Source organism: Triticum urartu, chromosome 4, assembly GCF_003073215.2.
Source record: "Triticum urartu cultivar G1812 chromosome 4, Tu2.1, whole genome shotgun sequence".
Classification (NCBI taxonomy): Eukaryota; Viridiplantae; Streptophyta; class Magnoliopsida; order Poales; family Poaceae; genus Triticum; species Triticum urartu.
In genome coordinates this window covers 114113782-114130606 of record NC_053025.1, presented here as the reverse complement: position 1 = coordinate 114130606, position 16825 = coordinate 114113782, and the positions used below count along the sequence as shown (strand labels likewise).

General features: G+C 46.0%; 1 protein-coding gene across 1 annotated transcript; it reads left to right on the top strand.

Annotated features, from left to right (window-relative positions):
* Window positions 1-14404: 14404 nt before the first annotated feature.
* On the top strand, window positions 14405-16160 carry LOC125550950. The gene has a single exon (XM_048714085.1). The coding sequence runs from the start codon at window positions 14529-14531 to the stop codon at window positions 15849-15851; it is 1323 nt and encodes a 440-aa protein (XP_048570042.1). The 5' UTR covers window positions 14405-14528; the 3' UTR covers window positions 15852-16160.
* The last annotated feature ends 665 nt before the right edge of the window (window positions 16161-16825 follow it).

Genomic DNA, 16825 nt, shown 5'->3' with positions numbered 1-16825 from the left:
CTGATGCGCAACTAACTTCAAGATTGACATTATTAAGGACAAAATAGTTTGGATTTTTAATCATGGTCCGTGGAAGAAGCCATAATGTGTTGCCCGATGTGTAGACATAGGATATGGATGAAGTTTAAGAGCTGGTTCTTTTGTTAAGAAAAAAGCCACCAATCTTTCATATATGCCATGAAAAAAACAGAAGATTAAATTTTGTGAGACCTTTTTCTTTCAAAATCATATCCTAAAAAAAGAGTTTTGTGATCTTATTTTACAAAAAATGAGTGAATTATCTTTATTTAATTAGTTTTTTGTGTCATTTTCTTTTTGAGAAACAAATGTAGTTTTATTCATACTATTCTTTTGAGAATTTTTTTATTCCTACTCAAGTACACTGACTTGGAACTAAGATCAAAAAATAAATAAAAAGTAACTCATATCACTAAATATTACTCCCTTCTATCCATATTTAATTGGATTTCAATGTCAATTAATATGGATTAGAGGGAGTACATTGAGATTCCTTGGAAACATCTTATTTGTGGTATCAATCTTTGTTAGAAGAAATCCTCCCAAGACTTCGGTAAAGAAGTTGTAATTAGATTGAAGCAACGATGTTGTCACTCTTTCACGGACACGAACATTACCAATAAAGATTTTTGAAAGCGCTTCGAGTCGTCCATCCAAAAAGATGAGAATCCTTGATCGATGAACGTACTTGTGGGTCGGTGATGATCCCCAAAAAGTGGAGGTCGTCGGATTACAATATCTTCACAATGGTGTCAATGAAAGATTTTACCTTCAGAAAGAAGAAAACCAACAAAAAGGCTTTACACACTTAACATAAAATCATCAAATTCAAATAATCGGATCCGTGATGACACAAAACTCTCTACTTCATGACACCGCCAAAAGAACGAGAGTCATTTTATTCTAGCAAAATACGATGATCACTAGACGTTCACCAAAACCACAAAACTCGTGAAGATCCGAGCCCCGCCTCTTAGCGTCAATATAGCGTTTGATCAACATTCAGGCCAGTGTGCGGCTTAAAAAACTAAGCTGTATCTTCCCATCTTAAAAAATAAGTCGCCTCTTAATTTTGTTTATACTTCTAAATTAGTTATCATATAACTAGTTTCGAAAAAATATGAAAAGAGCGAAACTAATGACTTCCTCTTGTTTTCCAACGCTAACCCTAGGCAGCTAGGGCAAACTCTACCCACCAGGCTTCACTGACGAGCCCGTGGATTCACCTCCCCTTTCCATGTTGCTCCGGAGGTCGGTGGCAAGGATGGGAATCCCGGTGCCTATGATCAGTTAGTAGTTTAGGTTAGGTTTTTTCAGTCCTCACAAGTGCAACGCTCGGGCAGATGGCGAAGATTCTTCTCCGAGTTTGTCTCCGGGCTCTGATCCTCCTCGACTTTGTCCGACTAGATGTAGTCGGAGCTCTAGTGTAGATTCCCGCCATCTCTTTAGGATGGTGAGGTTAGTGTTTTTCGTCATGTGGCGAGATTTGGACTCGGGTGCCTCAGATCTATGCAAGGGTTCAACAACGATGATTGCAGCTCCAAGGCGTTGGTCCTTGGGGGCACGTGCACAAAGGCTTTCTAGCTACCACCGACAAGGTCAAGCCAGCTCTGGTAGAGGAGCGACGATAACGACGCGTTGCTGGCTCGGTCTGATTGCAATATATAGTGGTCGTTTAGTTTTCTTGAAATCTCGATGTAATTTATTATGTTTGAGGTGCTTTATACAACTTTTCTAACATATCTGATCTTTGTAAAAAAAACTAGTTTAGAAGCCGCAGTGAATAAGATGCTTAGGGCATCTCCAATGGTAACCTACAAATTTCACGGATAGGGGGACCAGTCCGTGGACATGGATGCGGGAGGACGCCATCCAACCGTAGCCGCATACATTTCAAACTTTTTTTAACAAACCGGATGAAATTCATGCGAACAACGCGGATTTCATATAAACATGATGGATTCATACAAACCAGACGAAAGCAGTTGCATTTTGGACATATTTTCAACTAAAAAGCTAAAACTATGTGCATGAACGGTCGCGCGGAGCTCCACTCCCACCACACATATACACTACACTAGTCTACGGCCGGCCGCGATGGATCCCTTTATCTTCCCCATCTCCGGCTGCCCGCTAACCGGACTGCCGGGAGCCCCGGAGGGATATTCTTCCCCTGTATCTTCCCTATGTCCGGCTATGCCGCTCGTCGGAGCGGCAAAGAGGGTGCTTCAACTGGAGGGGAAGGGTGCTTCCATGGAGCTCAAGCGGGTGCCCAAGATGGTTTGACATAAAGGAGAACCAGTCGGATCCCTGACGGTGGCCTTCCTAGGGCCCAAGCGGCGGTGACATCCCGTGTTCTACTTCTCCTCATTGATGGTGGCGGGCGCGGACATGCGGGCCGCCACCTCGTCGACATCCGCACAGCCGACTTTTTCACTTCGTGCATGGCGCAGTTACGCGCGCGCTGATGGCGGATGGTGTGGTCACGGTGTAGCAACCCGACCTCAAACGGTCAAGTCTCTGTGCTTCAGTGTCATCCCTGGATCGGTAATGCTAACACACACAGTACTCGAGGATTTATAACAGAGTAGCAATCACACACTTATTACATCGAATGTCTCCAAAGAGAACTTATTACAATAAATATGGCTTAAGTCCATCTAATACGATAACAGCGGAAGGCTTGGAAGATAAAGTGAGTCCATCAACTCCAACGGCATAGCTGAGCTGCACGGCAACGACCTAACGAACCTTACTCCTCGTCTGAAAAGTTTGCAACATAATACGTTGCAGCCCGAAAACGGGTCAGCACATGGAATATGCTGGCAAAGTAACACAGTAGAGCAAGAACAGAATAATACTATCACTACATGCATATTTGGCTGGTGGAAAGCTCTATGGTTACAGTTTTTGCGAAAAGCCAATTTTCCCTACAACAAAGGAATAGATTTAATTTTAACTATCATGGTAGTTGAAACATCATTGAGAAGGTTCCTCCAACTCAATCCCAATTAAGGTAATTAACAACCCAACAATATTAATTTAGAGTGATGAGATACTTAAGATACTCCAAGTACTAGATACTCAAGATTGTCCATAACCGGGGACACGGCTAACCATGATTAGTTTGTACACTCTGCAAAGGTTTGGGCACTTTTCCCCACAAGACTCGATCGCCTCCGTTGGATTTCTCGCACTACATGGTGTTCGAGAAACAGATGACCGAGACACAGTCTTTCAGAAACATTAGCTCTCTACTCCGGGCAAACCATACCAAACCTACAATCCCACTACCTGCTGATCCACCTCTTCAAGAGCTTCACGTAACTTACTCAACTATGCTAGAGCCCATATTAGCTTGTGGCTGCACACGGAAGTTTCTAGCATTAATCATCTCAGTTCCCTTTGAGCTTGGGTGGCGGTCCATAGGAAGATCACACGGGTACTCCGGGATTTCCAAAAAATACAGGAAACACTGGGTACTCCAGGTGCCTCAATCCACCCAGATGTGTATTTAAGTTGCCACCTTAAGTTGAACCATTAATTAACAATCTCACATCTATCATGGATTTCACTCTCCCAAACCTCGTCTACGAGCATAGCATAGCAATATAAGCAATTCATAAGAGTAACTCCCGAGGGTTTGAATGTAACAGGGTAATAGGTTCTACCTCATCAACTACTTCCCAACCCACATGTTAATGACATCCCAACCATGCAATGTTTGAGGATTGGAACTAATGCATAAAAACTGGGTGATAAAGGGGTATGATCAAAGTGTTACTTGCCTTGCTGACAATCCACATAACCTAGAGACTCCAAATAACACGCTTCACACTCCAGGAATTCTATCGCAAACAAACAATAGCATACATAAGCAATCAAGCAAAGAAACACGGGTAAAACTCAAATAAGAAGATCTAACCACAAAGTTCAACTTAAGAACTCCGGTTTGCAAAAAGAATCAAATCAAACGGAGCAACGAAACTCAAACGGCGAAAGAAACAAGATCTGTTTACTAATCTAGACCTAGATCAAATTTTATAGTAGCAAAAACTTGTGCAAGTTGGTTAAGCGGAAAGAGGGTCTCGAGACGAAGATCTAGGCGCTTGAATCGCCTGATTCCGACTAACGAGCGAAAAGATAAACTAGAACGAAAATCGGATCAGAAATAAGCGCGAAAAAATCCGATAAAAGAAAACTGATGAACAGGCTAACGAACGAGCGTTCGTTATCTGTAACTAATGAGCGAAAACCGTTTTCTAAAACGAACGTCCGGACGAACGTCCGCTAAAAAGAAAAACCGGAAAAAAACGGCGAACCAAAAAAACGAGTTAGGGTTTTCTAAAAAAACAAATCGGTTTTCTAAAAAAACGATGGCGATGGCACGCTACCTCGTCGGATCCGGCGGGGTGCGGCTCCGGTGAGGCTGGCGGGCGGCGGGGCTCAGGCGCCGGCGCGGGCTGCGAGCGGCGGGGCTGGCGGCGGTGGTGGTGGCGAGGCGGGGTGGTGGCGGCGGCATTTAAAGGGGGCGAGGGGTGGCGTGGCTTGGGCGAGGCGGCGCTCGGGGAGGATTCCGGTTCGGACTCCCCTCGGCGTCCGTGCTGCGCACGGCGGCGCGCGCGAGGGAGACGGCGGCGGAATGGGCCGGCTGGGCTTCGGCCCAGCTTGGTCCGGAAACTTTTTTTTAAAATAATTCCACCGAAACTATCCTAGAAAATAAAATAAAATGCTAAAAATGCTAAAACAATTTTTTTTCCGTCTAAATAAAATATTTAGAACGAGATGAACATTTTCTTGGCCCTAAAATGCAATTTTGAAAACGTGCAATTTTTCTAATGCCAACAAAATTGCAATAAAATCGAAATAAAAACAAATATTGATTTTAATATTTTTCCTCCAATATTTCATTTATTTTGGAGAAGTCATATTATCTCCTCTCATATATTTTAATATGAAATATTTTCGGAGAGAAAAATAATTAAAACCAAAATCCTTGTTTCAAAATTTGATAAAATCAAATTTGAAAACCAGGGAAATCCCCAACTCTCTCCGAGGGTCCTTGAGTTGCTTAGGATTTCGAGGATCGCGAGACGAAATGCAATAAAATGTGATATGCAAGAATGATCTATGTATAACATTCCAAATTGAAAATTTGGGATGTTACAAACCTACTCCCCTTAAGATGAATCTCGCCCCCGAGATTCGGGTTGGCTAGAAAATAGGTGTGGGTGGTCTTTGCGAAGATCATCCTCTCGTTCCCATGTGGCTTCGTCCTCGGTATGGTGGCTTCACTGAACTTTGCAAAACTTAATAACCTTGCTGCGGGTGACTCGACTGGCAAACTCCAAAATCTTGACTGGCTTCTCCTCATAAGTCAAGTCATTGTCCAACTAAATCGCCTCCAAGGGTACGGTATCTCTTAGCGGTATATCGGCCATTTCAGCATGGCACTTCTTCAACTGGGAAACATGAAACACATTGTGAACTCCTGACAGTCCTTCAGGTAACTCCAACTTGTAGGCAACTTCTCCCATCCGTTCCAAAACATGATACGGTCCTACAAATCTCGGGGCTAACTTTCCCTTAACTCCAAAACGTTTCACTCCTCGCACAGGTGATACTCGCAGATATGCTTTCTCTCCAATTTCATAGGTTACCTCCTTGCGTTTCGAATCTGCATAACTCTTCTGTCTGGACTGAGCTATCTTCAGTCTATCCCGAATCAGTTTAACCTTCTCCTCAGACTCTTTGATCAAGTCTGGTCCAAACAACTGTCGGTCTCCAACTTCATCCCACATCAACGGTGTTCTGCAACTTCGGCCGTACAGGGCTTCAAACAGTGCCATTTTCAAACTGGCTTGGTAACTATTGTTGTATGAGAACTCTGCGTAAGGCAAATTGTCATCCCAACTAGACCCATAATCTAGCGCACAGGCTCTCAACATGTCCTCTAGAATCTGGTTGACTCTCTCGATCTGTCCATCCGTCTGCAGGTGAAATGTTGTACTAAACTCCAATCTCGTTCCCAAAGTCTGGTGCAGCTGATGCCAAAACTTTGAAGTAAACTGTGTTCCTCTATCTGATACGATGGTCCTCGGAACTCCATGCAGACATACGATCCTGGTCATATATATCTTGGCCAACTTGGCACTGGTATAAGTTGTTTTCACTAGGATAAAGTGTGCCACTTTGGTCAAATGGTCAACTACTACCCATATAGAATCATATCCTGATTTGGTCCTGGGCAATCCGGTGATAAAATCCATGCCAAGTTTATCCCACTTCCATTCGGGTATCGGCATAGGCTGTAACAATCCTGCTGGCTTTTGATGCTCTGCCTTCACTCTCTGACATACATCACATACGGCCACATACTCGGCGATATCCTTCTTCATCCCTGTCCACCAGAAACATTCCTTCAAATCCAAATACATCTTGGTGTTTCCGGGGTGTATCGAGTATGGTGAGTCATGAGCCTCCTGAAGTATTAACTTCCTGATCTCTGTGTTATTGGGCACATAAACACGGTCCTCAAACCACAGGGTGTCGTGCTCATCCTCACGAAAACCTTTGGCCTTTCCTTCGCTCATTTTCTCCTTTATCTCGGCAATCTCTTTGTCATCCTTCTGAGCTTCTCGAATTTTTCCCAACAATGTAGACTGCACCTCCATTGTTGCAACAAAACCTCTAGGAACAATCTCCAATGAAGTTCCCGGAGATCCTCTGCTAACTCCTTCGGCAATCCCGTGTTTATTAGGGTATTAGCATAGCTCTTCCGGCTCAAAGCGTTGGCTACGACATTGGCCTTGCCTGGATGATAATGAAGCTTCATGTCATAATCCTTTATAAGCTCCAACCATCTTCTCTGCCTAAGGTTCAGCTCCTTCTGGGTGAAAATGTACTTCAAACTCTTATGATGCGTGTACGCATCACAATGGTTTCCAATAAGGTAATGTCTCCAAGTCTTCAACGCATGCACTACGGCTGCTAGCTCCAAATCATGCGTGGTATAATTTAACTCGTGTGATTTTAGTTGTCGTGAGGCATACGAAACAACTCTTCCGTCCTGCATAAGCACACTTCCAAGTCCTAAGCGAGAGGCGTCGCAATACACTTGAAAATCCTTACGTATATCTGGCAGTGTCAGCACTGGGGCTGTAGTCAAACGTTTCTTCAGCTCCTGGAAACTTGCCTTGCAATCTTCCGCCCATTTAAACTTGGTATCCTTCTTCAATAATTCTGTCATGGGCTTCGCGATCTTGGAAAAATTCTCAATGAATCTACGGTAGTATCCTGCGAGTCCAAGAAAACTGCGGATCTCGCTAACTGAAGTGGGTGCCAACCATTCAGTGTCTGACTGAATCTTGATGGGATCTACTGCTATACCTTCTCCCGATATAACATGTCCAAGGAATCCGACTTCCTTCAACCAAAACTCGCATTTGCTGAACTTGGCATACAACTGATGTTCTCTGAGTTTCTCGAGAACTAAACGCAAATGCTCCTTGTGTTCCTCTTCGTTCTTCGAATATACCATTATATCATCAATGAACACCACAACAAACTTATCCAAATATTCCATGAATACTTTGTTCATCATGCTCATGAAATAGGCAGGGGCGTTAGTCAGTCCAAATGACATGACCGTATATTCGTATAGCCCGTACCGTGTGGTGAAGGCTGTCTTTGGTATATCCTTTTCTCGTATCTTCAACTGATGATATCCTGATCGCATATCGATCTTCGAAAACACCTTAGCTCCTTGCAGCTGGTCAAATAGATCATTCATCATCGGCAATGGGTACTTGTTCTTAATTGTCACTTCATTCAAGGCTTGATAATCAACAACCATTCTTAGGGATTTATCCTTCTTATCAACCAAAAGCACTGGGGCTCCCCATGGTGATGAACTCCGTCGAATGTAACCTTTCTCCAATAACTCCTTGATCTATTTCTTAATCTCCTCCAGATCATTTGCGGGCATCCTATAGGGTCTATTGGATATTGGCCATGTGACTGGCAATAGCTCTATCAAAAACTCAATATCTCGGTCCGGTGGCATGCCTGGAAACTCTTCTGGAAAAACATCCGGGTAATCCTTTACTACAGGCACTTCCTCCTGAACAACTCCCGTGAGGGTATTTACTTGGCTACTTCTTGGCGCATGCCTGGATACATACTTGATCCTTTTTCCCTCCGGGGTGGTGAGACAAATTGACTTACTAATACAGTCAATGCTTCCTCCATACTTTGACATCCAGTCCATTCCTAATATCACATCCAATCCTTGTGACTCCAAGATAATTAGGTCGGACGGAAAAACATGGTTGCCAATGGTCAAGGGTATCTGGTCACACCATCGACTAGCCATATACTCTGCTCCAGGTGAGCTTACTAACAGAGGGGTCCTAAGGGTTTGGGTCGGTAGTTTAAACTTATCCACAAATTCCCTTGATATGCATGAATGCGATGCACCAGTATCAAAAAGAACAAGAGCGGTAAATGACTTAACCAAAAACTTACCTATAACCGCGTCTGGCTGCTCTTCAACCTCCTCCACGTTAACGTGGTTCACTTGTCCTTTGTTGAATGGATTGGGCTTCTTCCCAGCGCTCCCATTTCCGTTTCCATTCTTCCCTTCAGGGCACTCCGTGGCTTAGTGTCCAGTCTTCCCGCACTTGAAACAAGTAACGTGGCTTATGTCTCTCTTGGTGGGTGTGGCTGGATTGGGGCGGTTCTGATTGTTGCTTGCTCCATTCTCATTCCCATTCCTAGGGCCAGTATGATTATGGTTACTTCCTCCATTATGGGTGTGGCCTCCATGGTTATGAACAAGTCCTCCTGAGTTCGGGGTTAGGCGAGGCTTCTGCTGAGCTCCTGAGTTATACCTTCCTTGTCCACACTTCCTCTTATGGCTCTCAATCTGCTGCTGCTTCCCTTCAATCATAAGAGCCTTATCTACCAACTCCTGGTAGTTGGTGAATTTTGCCACCATCAACTGCATACTCATCTCATCATTCAGCCCTTCCATGAACTTCTCCTGCTTTGCGGCATCTGTGGCCACATCATCAGGGGCATAGCGAGATAACTTGCTAAACTCATCCGCGTACTGAGCCACAGTACGGTTCCCCTGGCGTAGGTTGCGAAACTCACGCATCTTCAAATTCATGGCTCCAGTTGAGGCATGGGCTGTACGGAATGCTTGCTGAAACTGGTCCCATGTCACTGTGGCTATAGGGTAGGTGACAGTGTAATTCTCCCATCATGAGGCTGCTGGTCCATCCAACTGATGTGCGGCAAAATGCACCTTCTCAAGATCAGTACATCCTGCAGTGGTTAACTCCCTTCCAATCATGCGGAGCCAATCATCTGCTACTATAGGCTCGGTGCTACTGGAAAACACCGGCGGCTGCAACCTCAGAAAATGGGCTAAGTTGTCAACTGGTGGTGGTGGTGGTGGATTGTTGTTGTTGTTGTTGCCTTGGTTCTGAACTAACAACTGCATCAGGGTATTCTGCTGCTAGATCAACTGAGTGAGCTCCGGTGGGAAAGCAAATCCGGGGTCACGTCTCAGAGGCATCTGATGGGTTTAGAGGGGAGAGATTAGAATAGAATGAGTTCTAATGAGAAAGCACTACCCATATGCACATGAGACAAACACAAACATTTCACTCAATCAATCAAGCAAGGCATACAATCGGTCTAACTATCGTAAAAGTGCTTGGACTATACTATTTACATGGTGGAATACTACTATTGATGTGGTGGTCTACTAAAAATATTCCTCGGTTGCAGACTCCATGATATCTGCTCCAGCTTCGTCTTCAAAGTCATCATCGCTAAGGTCGGAGTCGGTGTTGTCGATGATGATGTAGTCCTCCAGGCGAATCTCCTTGGGTTCTTCGTCTTCTTCTACTGGTGTGGGGTCTCCCATGAATATTCCGATCTTCTTAATCAGGTCGTCATTCTTCTACACTAGTACGACGATTTCCTCCTCATAATCTTCACGTGTAGCCTTGAGTTCTTCCTCCAGTTTCGCGATCATAGTCATTGCCTTCTTCAGATCTATCATGCCCGCGCACATCTGGTTCTCCTGGCGTCGAATGTGTTGGTTTAGTTCCTGGATGAAAGCTGCAATTGATCTATCCTTCCTGGTGCTGATCATCTCCCATTGCTCATCTCGGCGCCCACAGATCTGGTAGATAGTATCCTTAAGCTCCTTGTGATAAACTTCTCCAATGCGTCCCATGGTGATGTGAGCTGCCATACTCTTTCCTAGACTCCAGGTTGGTGCATCGAAGGAAAACTCTATGGGTTTAGCGACTGGCGTGAAGGTTCTTCCTGTAACTTGAACTTGAATCATCCATCGCTCCTCTTCTGGTAAAGTGGCATTGTAGGTCCCGGTGAAGCTTGATATTCCTATGTTCATGTACCTAGTGACTTCCTTCAAGTGTCATCCAAAAGGTGCTTCTTCATCCGGTTGTGCAAACTTATTCCTTGCATCCGCCATCCTAAAGAGTAGAAAATGGAGAGGAGTCAGAAATGAGAAGAGAACAGTGATCTATGGTTTTAGCTTAGTGGTCGTGTCCTACACTCAGCGTGTGCTCTGATACCATCTTATAGCGACCCGACCTCAAACGGTCAAGTCTCTGTACTTCAGTGTCATCCCTGGATCGGTAATGCTAACACACACAGTACTCGAGGATTTATAATAGAGTAGCAATCACACACTTATTACATCGAATGTCTCCAAAGAGAACTTATTATAATAAATATGGCTTAAGTCCATCTAATATGATAATAGCGGAAGGCTTGGAAGATAAAGTGAGTCCATCAACTCCAACGGCATAGCTGAGCTGCACGGCAATGACCTAACGAACCTTACTCCTCGTTTGAAAAATCTACAACATAATACGTTGCAGCCTGAAAACGGGTCAGCACATGGAATATGCTCGCAAAGTAACACAGTAGAGCAAGAACAGAATAATGCTATCACTACATGCATATTTGGCTGGTGGAAAGCTCTATGGTTACAGTTTTTGCGAAAAGCCAATTTTTCCCTACAACAAAGTAATAGATTTTAATTTAACTATCATGATAGTTGAAACATCATTGAGAAGGTTCCTCCAACTCAATCCCAATTAAGGTAATTAACAACTCAACAATATTAATTTAGAGTGATGAGATACTTAAGATACTCCAAGTACTAGATACTCAAGATTGTCCATAACCGGGGACACAGCTAACCATGATTAGTTTGTACACTCTACAAAGGTTTGTGCACTTTTCCCCACAAGACTCGATCGCCTCCGTTGGATTTCTCGCACTACATGGTGTTTGAGAAACGGATGACCGAGACACAGTCTTTCAGAAACATTAACTCTCTACTCCGGGCAGACCATACCAAACCTACAATCCCACTACCTGCTGATCCACCTCTTCAAGAGCTTCACGTAACTTACTCAACTATGCTAGAGCCCATATTAGCTTGTGGCTGCACACGTAAGTTTATAGTATGAATCATCTCAGTTCCCATTGAGCCTGGGTGGCGGTCCATAGGAAGATCACACAGGTACTCCGGGATTTCCAAAAAATACAGGAAACACTGGGTACTCCAAGTGCCTCAATCCACCCAGATGTGTATTTAAGTTGCCACCTTAAGTTGAACCATTAATTAACAATCTCACATCTGTCATGGATTTCACTCTCCCAAACCTCGTCTACGAGCATAACATAGCAATATAAGCAATTCGTAAGAGTAACTCCCAAGGGTTTGAATGTAACAGGGTAATAGGTTCTACCTCATCAACTACTTCCCAACCCACATGTTAATGACATCCTAACCATGCAATGTTTGAGGATTGGAACTAATGCATAAAAACTGGGTGATAAAGGGGTATGATCAAAGTGTTACTTGCCTTGCTGACAATCCACATAACCTAGAGACTCCAAATAACACGCTTCACACTCCAGGAATTCTATCGCAAACAAACAATAGCATACATAAACAATCAAGCAAAGAAACACGGGTAAAACTCAAATAAGAAGATCTAACCACAAAGTTCAACTTAAGAACTCCGGTTTGCAAAAAGAATCAAATCAAACGGAGCAACGAAACTCAAACAGCGAAAGAAACAAGATCCGTTTACTAATCTAGACCTAGGTCAAATTTTACAGTAGCAAAAACTTGTGCAAGTTGGTTAAGTGGAAAGAAGGTCTCGAGACGAAGATCTAGGCGCTTGAATCGCCTGATTCGGACTAATGAGCGAAAAGATAAACTAGAACGAAAATCGGATCAGAAATCGCGATCAGAAATAACCGCGGAAAAATCCGATAAAAAACTGACGAACAGGCTAACGAACAAGCGTTCGTTATCTGTAACTAATGAGCGAAAACCGTTCGCTAAAAAACGTCCGGACGAATGTCCGCTAAAAAGAAAAACCGGAAAAAAACCGGCGAACCGAAAAAAAACGAGTTAGGGTTTTCTAAAAAAACCAAATCGGTTTTTTAAAAAAAAATGACGGCGACGATGCGCTACCTCGTCGGATCCGGCGGGGTGCGGCTCCGGTGAGGCTGGCGGGCGGCGGGGCTCAGGCGCCGGCGCGGGCTGCGAGCGGCGGGGCTGGCGGCGGTGGTGGTGGCAAGGCGGGGTGGTGGCGGCGGCATTTAAACGGGGCGAGGGGCGGCGTGGCCTGGGCGAGGGGGCGCCCGGGAGGAGTCCGGCTGGGCTTCGGCCTAGCTTGGTCCGGAAACTTTTTTTTAAATAATTTTGCCGAAACTAAGAAAAATCCTAGAAAATAAAATAAAAATCTAAAATGCCAAAACAAATTTTCTCCGTCTAAATAAAATATTTAGAACGAGATGAACATTTTCTTGGCCCTAAAATGCAATTTTGAAAACGTGCAATTTTTCTAATGCCAACAAAATTACAATAAAATCGAAATAAAAACAAATATTGATTTTAATATTTTTCCTACAATATTTCATTTATTTTGGAGAAGTCATATTATCTCCTCTCATATATTTTAATATGATATATTTTCAGAGAGAAAAATAATTAAAACCAAAATCCTCGTTTCAAAATTTGATAAAATCAAATTTGAAAACTGGGGAAATCCCCAACTCTCTCCGAGGGTCCTTGAGTTCTTAGGATTTCGAGGATTGCGAGACGAAATGCAATAAAATATGATATGCAAGAATGATCTATGTATAACATCCAAATTGAAAATTTGGGATGTTACGCGCGGGCACTGGATGCGGAGATCCCCGTGCCGCCGTGCCGGGATGGAGCAACTCGCCACTCCTCCATGAGGTGGCTTCGAGCGGCGAGTTGTTGAACCACGCGCCGGCTTGGGGCGACAACTGGCTCTGTCAGGCTAGGCGAGGGACGTGGAACAACGAGCCGCCTCGGTCATATCCCGCGGGCTCAGTGGGCCACCCAGTAGACTTGTATGTCGGAGAACCGCTCTTCGGAAGCCATCAGAAGAGTGGAGAAAATAGTGAAGGAAGAGATGGGGGAGCGGTGGAGGGGTGCGATTCTTGCTCGGCGTCTGGTCTTGTTTAAATAGATGGCGGACGTGAGGAGTTTGGTCGGCGTTGCGTTTAATACCGACCCGCTCATGAACGGATCTATGGCCGAAGTAGGTTTCTCGGCTCCACGCGGTTTAATGAAGGCGTTTGAATGCGGCGAGGAGGCGTCTTCAGTCGAGCGTGCAGCAGCCGACGCCCTCGGCTGGCGCGCCGCTTCAATGGCAAAGGAAGTGAGAAGCCGCGTCCGCCCTGAGCCGCCTTCAATGTAGAGTGACGCGCTCTATAGCGGCATGAATGTGGATAGCTGGCGCCGGATGGGAAAAGCGCGCGGAAGGAGGAAGGGACTTTTGGTGGGCCAGGGTGGTCAAGCGGGTTTGGGATCGCTCCGGACTCGTGCAAAACTCTCCCACGTTTGTCTCCAGTTTACGGGAGAAAACACGTCTGAAGTGCTGCAGATCCATACAAAATCGTGTTGGATGGCTTTCATGGTCTAAATAACGCAGTTCGTATGGTTGCAGGAGGTTTGAGAGTTGGCGTTGGAGATACCAAGAAAAGAAATAGCCCTAGCTATCGTGCTCTCCAGCTCGGCACATGCATGTTATTTTTTGAGCATGGCATATGCATATTCGTAGGCCACAATCAAACGTTAAATCTTAGGTCACTACTTTTTCAACATTTGGTTGAAACTTTAAAGAATATTAAATAAAAAATATACGCTGAAATCGGGAAGTTGGCGGTGGACTGCGCGTAGCGGCGTAGAACGCCGGCTCCATTTCCCTTCCCTTGAGCTGTCTGCCCATTGACCATCTGCATCTGCACAACTGCCAACAACTTGTTCAACTTACAAAATAGCCCCTCCCGAGACACGGAACCACCAAAAGGCCCATTCCAGAGCTGAAACACAGGGTGGTTGGGTGGGAGAGAGGACGACTCCAAATCTCATCTCGTCTTCTCCGCCGCCGGCAAGCCAGCCAGCCATGCCTACCTCCCCGGCCGCCTCCGCCGGAGCCGTCGCCTCCCCCTCCGGATCCTCCCCGGCCTCCGCCGCCGCGTCGGCGGCCGACCCGGCCACCCCGTCCTGGTGGGAGTCCGTCTCCCAGGCGCGCTCCCGCATCCTCGCGCTCGCCTCCATCCTCCCACCCGAGGTCTCCCCCGGCGTGTCGGCGCTCGCGGACTCCGACCGCCCCGCCCGCGCCCTCCTCCGCTCCGCCGCCGCCTACGACGCCCTCTCCGGGGCGCTCCGCGCGGGGGGCGGCGCCGACGACCCCGCCTGCCACTGGCTCTACGACACGCTCCTCTCCCAGGACCCCGACCTCCGCCTCGCCGCGCTCGCCTTCCTCCCGCTCCTCTCGTCGCTCTACCTCCTCCGCCTGCCTCCCGCGCTCCCATCCTCGCTATCTGGCTTCGAGGCCGTCCTCCTCGCCGTCTACTCTTCCGAGGCCAAGAGCCGCCAGGGAAAGCCCGTGCTTGTCCATGTCCCCGACCTCTCCGTCCCCTCCCTGTACCACACTCCGCAGTCCAGCCCCAGCTCGAGATCGCCTCGCCGGCCGCACCCGCCGCCGATCCCCCCTCCTCCCGCAAATGTGGTGGTGGGCGTGCTGTCGCCGCCGCTGGAGCCACAGGCTGCAGTGAAGTCGACCAAGCGCGCGGGGATTATAGGGGTCGCCTTTGAGGCGTACTACGCCAAGATCGCCCAGATGCCCCCTGCATCCAAGGTGGATGCCTGCAATGCGGTGGCTGCCTGGGCGGGGCAGTACTGCAGATGCCGTTTTGAGCTTGATGAAGAGTTGGAGGTGGAGGAAGGGGATTCTCTGGGCTCCATGTCGCCATTGTCCACCGATGCTGAGAATGGGAATGGGAAAGCCCTGGAGGAAGAATTGGCAAAGCTGAGTGTCAATGGAGACAGCAGTGGACGGAATTGTGGTAAGGAGGAGGAGGTAAGGGAGGCAAGGGTGCAGCTACCGTGGGAGTTTCTGCAGCCAGTGATGAGGGTTCTTGGGCACTGCTTGCTCGCGCCACTGAACCCAATGGAGGTGCGGGATGCCGCCGCAGAAGCTGTGCGGGTTGTCTATGCCCGTGCATGTCATGACCTTGTGCCACAGGCAATTCTGGCAGCCCGGAGCTTGATTGAGCTTGACAAAAGCGCCCGCAAGGCTGCCAAGGCAGCAGCTGTAGCGGCCTCTGGAATAATGGTAGCCTCTGGCACAGCTGGAAGCACCGCATCGAGCTCCAGACCAAGTTCCAAGCCAAACACGCCGAGCAAGCAACGCAAACCTGACATGCTGCTTGTGTCCAAATGAGGTCAATTGCTCTGCATTTTGTGAAATTGTTTGTCACTGAAATGTCGACCAAGCCTAGTATACATTGCATGCGGAAGATTGTTTGTTATGGCTCGCAAAACTGCTGGCTTGGTATGTTATGGCTCGAAAGACTGCTGGCTTGGTATGTTGCCAACTCTGTATTGTATGTTAACTTGTCTTATGTAGTTATGTTACTCGTTGCATATAGTTCACAAATCAATATATTTTATGATCCTGCTTGTGGGTTAGTGAGGAGATTCAGTTGGAGTGTATACTGTTGGTAATGGTTATTGTTGTAAATTTCAATCATATTCTGTTTGTCCATGTATTTCTTGCAATGCTCTGCACTTGAAGATGTTCTGTTTGTAGGTTGCAACTTTTTTTTTCAACTGAAACAGTAGGAGAGTTTTGTAATTTAGTTCTAATTAAACAGATATACAAAGCAGTGTACAACGATGCAAGGGCAGTTAAAAATGATCAAAAGAAGGATTACAGGTTGATTTGTAGCTACTCGGTTTCTGATAGTAGTAGCAGTTGAGTTTGCTACTTGCTAGTAGATGGATTGAATAAGCAATGCATTCCAGGGACATGTTGGATGATTTGAAATTGGTTCTGATTCTTCTTTCTGCTTTCTTCTATGGAGATATTGAGCATTCTTGGATTGATGCCAAAAATTGGCATGCTAATATTTGGCATCGACCAATTATTGGCTAGTAATTTCTTGTTTACCAAATTTTCTTGCCAACCTCACATAAAGTTGCCAGCTTTTGCCAAGTCTGGGCTTTGCCAATACACATTGGCTAGCCAAATTTTGGTAGTGAACCAATGCCCATCTTCACAGATTCATAATCGATTTCTGTTTTCACTTGAAGCATGATTTATACTCCCTCTGTCCTGAATTACTTGTCGCAGAGATTCATTTCTGCACTAGTTAATTCGGGGCGGAGGGAGTAGTAGTTAAAAAGTGTTAGAAT

What these genes read in the sequence shown, in the direction of transcription:
- LOC125550950 (XM_048714085.1), top strand. Translation starts at nt 14,529, where the DNA reads ATGCCTACCTCCCCGGCCGCCTCCGCCGGAGCCGTCGCCTCCCCCTCC.